This window comes from Pollachius pollachius (assembly GCF_949987615.1).
Source record: "Pollachius pollachius genome assembly, chromosome: 9".
NCBI classification, from domain to species: Eukaryota; Metazoa; Chordata; class Actinopteri; order Gadiformes; family Gadidae; genus Pollachius; species Pollachius pollachius.
Window position 1 is genome coordinate 11,187,505 of NC_136942.1, and position 8,408 is coordinate 11,195,912.

General features: G+C 50.2%; 1 protein-coding gene across 1 annotated transcript; it reads right to left on the reverse strand.

Moving 5' to 3' along the window:
• Positions 1-543: 543 nt before the first annotated feature.
• On the reverse strand, positions 544-7,018 carry drd4a (dopamine receptor D4a; the record flags this gene model as incomplete). The annotated part of the gene is made up of 4 exons (XM_079743861.1): positions 544-749; positions 4,198-4,760; positions 5,622-5,734; positions 6,749-7,018. The coding sequence occupies 4 exons, from the start codon at positions 7,016-7,018 to the stop codon at positions 544-546; spliced, it is 1,152 nt and encodes a 383-aa protein (XP_079599987.1).
• Positions 7,019-8,408: the final 1,390 nt, after the last annotated feature.

Consider the following 8,408-nt stretch of genomic DNA (forward strand, 5'->3'; position numbering starts at 1 on the left):
GTTTAGCTGGCTGTGGTTATGAGAGTCCTCGCTGCGGGGGAGTCAAGGTCTAAGAGGTTTAACCCGGTCTCGTCCTAGAGCCCCAAAGAATGACAACGAAACACTTTTCATCAAAAAAAGTTTATTCCACAAAGATGGATTTCAAACGGTGCGACTTTGTACAAACGAGTTTCTAATCCTCCAAGAATCCTGGAAGCTGAGCAGATCCAGGGTTCAGGTTCCTCCAGAACCAACAGAGAGCCGGTTCCAGGCTCTCTGTTGGTAGACCTGGGTCCTTGTCAGACCCGGGTCCTGTTCAGACCTGGTCCTGGTCAGACCCGCGTATTGCATAGACCTGGGTCCTGGTCAGACCCGGGTCCTGGTGAGACCTGGTCCTGGTCAGACCCGGGTCCTGGTGAGACCTGGTCCTGGTCAGACCCGGGTCCCGTTGAGACCTGGTCCTGGTCAAACCTGGTCCTGGTCAGACCCGGGTCCTGGTCAGACCTGGTCCTGGTCAGACCCGGGTCCTGGTCAGACCTGGTCCTGGTCAGACCCGGGTCCTGGCTACATGCAGCACCTGTGGAAACACTTCTTGAAGAACTTCCTGAACTCGGTGTTGAAGACGGTGTAGATGACGGGGTTGAGGGCGCTGTTGACGTAGCCCAGCCACGTCACCACGCTCATCAGACCGGGGGGGACGTAGCAGGTGGAGCAGCGGGCTCGCATGGTGTGCACCACGAAGAACGGGGTCCAGCAGAACAGGAAGGTACCTGGAGGAAAAGGAGGAGGGGGGGGGGGTCTTGATCACATCTCACAGCCTGATAGTTTATTTCAACTCTTTCAATCGTAAAGAGTGTATCCTGGACCGCGTGTTGTACGGTCCTGATACGAGGTGTCAGTAAAGAGTGAACTGTCTGTTGTCTCTGAAAGACTCCTTTAGAGAACAACGCTATTCTAGATAGGAAGATGTGGAGCTACATCGCTTCAGGAGATGAGAGTCTCATCTAAGATATTCTCACTAACAAATGAATCACACCCACTCAGGGACAGCATCATGTTGTCATGGTGATGGACACACCCAGGTGGTCTGCTAGTTCTGCTTGTGGGTTGGAGGACCTAGTTTTAAACGTGGGCTAGTCTCATCGTGTGTATAAAAAGGGTTGATTGATTAAGTTGATGAAGCCACCCCCATTGATTAAGAGTCTGGGATGGAAGGAGAAAGGCATTGTTGGTAACCACTGAGGCCATTGACACAGTTCACCTGGTGAACGGAACACTCCAGAAGGTTAATCTAGAAACATCCATGTATACACCGTCTGGAGTCTGGAGCCTCCACCCTCCACCTAACTGGAGGCTCACCACTCTGGATTATTTGTTCATATGTACTTACTCCCACATGGATTTAATTGTGGTGTGAATTTTGGCCACGTCAATCATTTCTGTGTAAACTGTTTAGGAATAAGGAGTCATCCGAACTCATAACAATAAGGGTAATACTTTTAAGTAATAAACATACAATAACATACAACAAACATACAATAATCGGAGGCCTCACAATAATCTGGGGCCTTAGATGGGAGTACGCCCTGCATCTCTAAAGGCCAATTTCCACCAGAACCATCACAGTAGCGGCACGGCAGCGAAGCGGTTGTGTTCCGCACTGCAATCCCCACTGGAAGCGGTACGGACACGTTCCGGCTGATGGCTCAAGACGTGCATAATTATAATAGGCCTATATGAATTGGAAAAAATTATTATTATTATAATGATTCATACAATATTATTCATGAGTTATAATCAACCCCTACACATCAATATTATAACCCATTAAATACGGTATAATTTCTAGATGTCAAGGCAACGTCGCGGTCCGCTTGCGACACTGGACTTGTGATTAGAGAATAGACGAGGCATCGACGCAGACTTTCATATCTTCTCTGCCACTGATTAGCTATTGATACCATAGATAGACTGTGTAATATTACAATATCCTGTGAATTGCATAGGGGTCGATGGGAGCTCATGAATATTCATGAGCAAATGCAAACTGATTGGCTGTAGAAGTGTTCTGAGAGACGGCTGCGAACCGGCAACTTTCAAAAATAGAAGAATCGTAAACCAAGTGCCGGTTTGGGGACGGTTCCGTGCCGTGCTGCGACCGTATCCAGTGGAATTGCCTACATTGACTATAATGGTTACTGTTATTTTCGGCAACCGTTTTACTGCCGTGGTGATTCCGTGTCGGTTCTGGTGGAAATTGGACTTTAAAGATCTGCAAGGAAAAGTCCAATGCATTGGCTAAAGCATGGACCTCTTATACAGTGGCAGACAGGTCTCAGAAATGCTGAGATCAGCTCTTTTCCACACATGATGTGTAAGGGAAAAATCCATCATGTTGTTTTCCCTTCATCATGTAAGCTCTGCCTCCTATTTCTTGCATTGTCTAGCCACCCTACCTGTTCCTAGCGTTACTTAAAGTTAACCTTTGTGCCTTGGGTACAACGGTCACGAGGGAGCAGAGATCCAATTATGCATTCTTCTACTTGATGAGTAAACAGGAGACTCTGTCCTTTAGATAAACATTATTTGATTTGGACATTGACAATTGCATTGTGGGGTCTAATAGTGGTGACTACTCAGTTGAACCATTTAACCCCCCTTGATCAAAAGGCACACCATACAAATGGCAGTAAGAAACAGAATGTGAAAATACAATTTTCCCATTGCAAATAACGTCATATTAATTAAGAAACACTACAAAAATATTCTCAACGTTTTGTAGCATTTACTGTTGGTGTGCGTTAGTGCCGGTATTACCGGTGTCTGAATCCTTCTGTTGTTCAGTTATAAACGAGACTGAGGTGTTGTGCGTTGAGCAATCAGTGTGCAACAGGTTAGAGCAGCCATCACTGCACCCACTCAGAAGAGAGTCCTGCACGGCAACATGGAACACCAGGCCATGTGTCATCATCATCATCATCATCATCATCATCCTAATCCTCTGCAGAACTTCACAATAACGGGCTTCAACACCACGACCCCCCCCTGGTTTCTGTGTTGGGAGCCCACTCATGTCCCCTTGGTGGAGTGTGGGGTGTAGCACGGACCTCGCTACAAATAAGTACTGCTCTCACAGAGGGACTGTCGTGGAAATATTAATCGTAACTATAAGATACAATTATACACTAATTATATTAACCTTGTTTATATTTGGCCTTTATTCTCGAGGAAGGTCCCATTGAGATAATATCTCGTTTTCAAGGGAGTCCTGGCCACTTATATAATTACTAGTCAATCAAAAAAGGAATTGTATACATTCTCCCTGTATCTAGAGATCCCTCCCTTCCTCTCTCTGACTGAGAGGTGATAGTTGGCTTTGCCACGGTGGCCCTGAAGTCTGATACTGACGTCATGTAAATCCACTGACTCCTTATTGTGTTGATTCCTTTAACCGTCTTGCAGCCTTGCAGACCTGTCCACTCCACCCATAGTGCATTGCACTAACTTGGTCTTTCCCACCAATCCTAACCTCTCCACCATGGTCACTCCCCCTCACCCTTGTTTCCTTTGTATTAACCCTCGATGTGAACGTTCCCCTATAAGAATCGCTTCCACCCATCGTCTCACTGAATGTATTCCTGATCACTTTGCTGCCTGTCTCTTCCCATGATGACGCTCGAATATTGAATCGAATATTGAGCTGGCCGAAGTGTCCTGAAAATAAGTTATTCTTCATCAGGGAGGCTGAGTTCTCCAGACCGTCGGGGGGCTTCAGCCCAGTCTCCTCTCTCTGTCTGGAGCTGGTGTGTTTGAGGACCTGTGAGACTTACTGTCATGCAGGGTGTTCTTAATAACTTTAACGGAGACTCATTAGCCAACACGCTAGAGCGAGCCACCTGCCAATCAGCCCGGGCTCAACACCTCTCTGGACCAATCAGAGCGCCCCTGCCAGGGTCCCGGCGGCGGCCCTGGGGGCGGGCCCCAGGGGGGCGGGGCTCTGAGGACGGCCGCTAAGTGGATTGGGGATCAGCAGCTGACGGAGCGGCCTCGCCCTGCCTTGCGCGCTATTAATAGAACAACCTCCTGAACTCCACCTAAAGCCTCCAGCATAGGGGAGGGGGGTCCACTCAGACCCCCCCTCACCGACCGCGGGCAGCACCCTCATGGCCTTGTATTCATTACTGATAGGTTATTGATAGGTTATCGGTTCTGACTCACCGACCACCACGGGCAGCACCCTCATGGCCTTGCGCTCGCGCCCGTTGATCTTGGCCCTCTTCTTCTTGTTGGGGTCGGCGGCGAGGCGGACCTGGGAGAGGGTCCCGGCCGGCCCCGCCCGGAGGTCGGCGGAGGGCCGGCGCGGACCCGCCTCCTCGCTCTCGGGGGGGTCACGCTCTATGAAGGGGGGCAGCGGGGGCGGCAGCGAGGCCAGCGGCGGCAGGGTGGAGGCGGCCTCCTGCAGCCTCCTGCAGGCCTGGATGCTGCTCCTCAGCTTGAGGCGGCGCGCCTCCTCCCACTGGCGCAGGCCGCGGAACATGGCGCAGTACAGCAGCAGCATGATGGGGCAGGGGATGAAGAAGGAGCAGACGGAGGAGTACAACACGTAGTCGTCGTTCTCCAGCTTGCACTCGCTGGGGTCGCGGCCCGGCACGTCGTTGACCCCGAACATGACGGGCGAGGCCACGGCGAGGGCCAGCAGCCAGGTGGCGGCCAGCAGCCCCGTCTGCCGCTGGTCCACGTGCCGCCGGTTGTAGTTCAGCGGCACGGACACGGCGATGAACCTGCGGGGTCACACAACGCCATGGTTACCGTGGTTTCCTTGGAGAGGCCACAGGGCGCCACAGGTACCCACCCCCAGACCAGTCCTAACTACAGGGGAAGAGGCTAACTCCCTGCCAACATGCTATGCTACGTCTATTACAAACATGCTACCTCCACTAACTCCATGCTAACATGCTATGCTAAGTATTTTACAAACATGCTACCTCAATGCTAACATGCTATGCTAAGTATATTACTAACATGTTAACTCCATGCTAGCATGCTAACTCCATGCTAACATGCTATGCCAAGTCTATTACTAACCATGCTAACTCCATGATAACATGCTATGCTAAGTCTATTACTAACATGCTACCTCCATGCTATCATGCTATGCTAAGTCCATTATTAACATGCTTCCTCCATGCTATCATGCTATGCTAAGTCCATTACTAACATGCTTCCTCCATGCTATCATGCTACGCTAAGTCCATTACTAACATGCTACCTCCATGCTATCATGCTATGCTAAGTCCATTACTAACATGCTTCCTCCATGCTATCATGCTATGCTAAGTCCATTACTAACATGCTTCCTCCATGCTATCATGCTATGCTAAGTCCATTATTAACATGCTTCCTCCATGCTATCATGCTATGCTAAGTCCATTACTAACATGCTTCCTCCATGCTATCATGCTATGCTAAGTCCATTACTAACATGCTTCCTCCATGCTATCATGCTATGCTAAGTCCATTACTAACATGCTTCCTCCATGCTATCATGCTATGCTAAGTCCATTACTAACATGCTACCTCCATGCTATCATGCTATGCTAAGTCCATTACTAACATGCTACCTTCATGCTGGCCCCACTGACCTGTCGACGCTGATGGCGCAGAGGTTGAAGATGGAGGCGGTGCACAGCAACACGTCCATCGTCATCAGCCCATCACACACCCCCATGTCCAGGGACCACAGCCCCCCCTGGAACTACACAAACATACGCACACGCACACACACACACACACACACACACACACACACACACACACACACACACACACACACACACACACACACACACACACACACACACTCAGTGGTCTCCTGCCGTTAATGATTCTCTCTCTTTCTTTTCTTCATCAGGGATGGACCAATCATATGACAGCCTCCCCCCCCCCCCACACACACCTACACCTAGCAAACTTGGTGTTTGTTTTAGCTTGTCAATTGGGGGGGGGCTATTGCCGTGGGAATAGAACGTTGGGGTCTTGGGGTGAAGAATTGTCTCCCGTCTGCCGGCCAATCAGAGGAGGGGACACGGTTTGTTTGTTCAGAGCTTTTTGTATTTTCACTCAACAAAGATTCATCAACCTAAGAGTGACAGCACTGGGTAGCTATGATGCTATGTTAGCACTGGGTAGCTATGATGCTATGTTAACGTATGATGGGGTCAGTTCGAGAGGTCAGAGGTTAGGGTTAGTTAGAGAGGTCAGAGGTTAGGGCAGGTTAGGGAGGTCAGGTAGAAACAGCTTGAGAAGTTTCTTTGGAGACTTTTTTTTAACCTTTTGACCAGCAGACAGACTTCAGAATAGAGACCTGTCTCAGGTCTGACCAGCAGATAGAATGCAGAGTAAACACCAGTCTCACGCTACAGACAGGCTGCAGAGTAAAGACCTGTCTCACGTCTGACGAGCAGAGAAGCTGAAGAGTAGAGACCTGTCTCACGTCTGACCAGCAGACAGGCTGCAGAGTAGAGACCTGGCTAACGTCTGACCAGCAGACAGGCTTCAGAATAGAGACCTGTCTCAGGTCTGACCAGCAGACAGAATGTAGAGTAAACACCAGTCTCACGCTACAGACAGGCTGCAGAGTAAAGACCTGTCTCACGCTACGGATAGGATGCGCAGTAAATACCTGTCTCATGCTAGTAGGGTTAACGCCTCCACTGTCATTAAAACGTCATCAGGTATAGATATGAACGTTCTGGCGCGTCTTGCTCACCTCGGAGTACACGAAGAGCGGCAGCACGAGCACCGCCAGCATGAGGTCGGCCACCGCCAGGCTCACGATGAAGTAGTTGGTGGTGGTCTTCAGGGCCTTCTCCATGTGCACGCTCACGCACACCAGCACGTTCCCGCACACCGTCACCACGATCAGCAGCACCCCAAACAGGAGCGCTGGCCAGTCGTGCGGGGCCCCGGGGTGCCCCGGGCCCCGGCCGGAGGGAGCCCCGGGTTCCGGGTCCGGGAAGGAGGAGAAGTTGGCGGGCATCGCCTCGGAGCCCGTACGGTCCCAAGTCGCGTCATGTAGGCATGTCTCCGGGGGGTGCTCCTCCGGGAGGGGGGGCGGGGGGCGGGGGGGGGGGAGGGTTAAAGGTTAAAAGTTAAAGCGCATGTTCGGCTTTTCGAGGGCGAGAACCAAAGTCCAGTGCGCCGCGCGCTGTCCTTCATAACGCGCGCCCCCGCTGTACAACGCGCTCCCGTTGCGCGCGTGTTCCGGGCTTTATCACCGGACCGTTACGTCACCAGACTAAACAAAACCAGTTAATTAAAGAGCCGTTCCTCCGTGGGAAGTTTGGGTTTCACCACCAAGTGTTTACTGAACTAAAGGACACGTCGAGGCGGAGCGCGCGGAGGAGAAAGGCGATTACCCAGAGCAGCTCCTCCCCCTAAAGCCGCTTACACCTGGGCGCGAGACCGGAGCCCGCGTGCTGCAGGTGAGCACAGCAGGGCTGCTCTCCCCGCCGGGCGGGAGTCTGACCGGAGGAGGGGCTTCACGGTAACCCCGGTGGTCCTGATCCTCTGACTCCCTCACCTGAGCACGCGGACACCTGAGCAAGTGCTGCAGCTCATTGATAACGACGCGCTGGTTTAGTGTGTGGTGACGTCATTAGGACTTAGACTGATGAGTTTGTGTTCAATAATATTAGCCAACATGTCTTCTTCCTCCTCCACCACCTCCTCCTCCTCCTCCTCCTCCTCCTCTTCATATAGACTCACACACTGGGGTGAACTCCTTCAGTCTGAGTGGTTTGGATGAACGTCAACAGAACCAACAACAGAGGATTCAGGAAATTGCGTCATGAGATCATAATGACAGTTGGATGGATGGATGGATGATGATGATGATGGATGGGGGAAAGATGATTGATGATGAAGGCCACTGGTCCCAGACCAACATGATTAATTCCAGTATGGCTGAATTTGAAAGTACTTTACTCCTTTCAAATTTATATCTTACACTGTATAGATTTAATCATAGACTGTATCGATTATATCATAGTGAATAAATGATATCACAGTGTATTAATTATATCATAGACTATACTATACATATTATATCATAGACTGTTTAGATGATTTCATAGTATATTAATTGGTAGTAAAGACGAAAGTAAGACTTTATAGATTATATCAGTGTATGTGCTCTATTGTAGATTGAATAGATTCTATTGAATTCTAACGCCACCCACTATGCTTAGATTTAAGGGTAATGAATGGTCGTCCCTCTGTCGCCCCCTAGCGGCCACCTAAGTGTAGAACAGTCAATGCTTTAAAGGTCCCATGGCATGCTACTTTATGGATGCTTTAATATAGATATTAGTGGGCCCCTAACACAGTATTTGAAGACGTTCCCGAAATTCAGCCGTGGTGCAGAATTA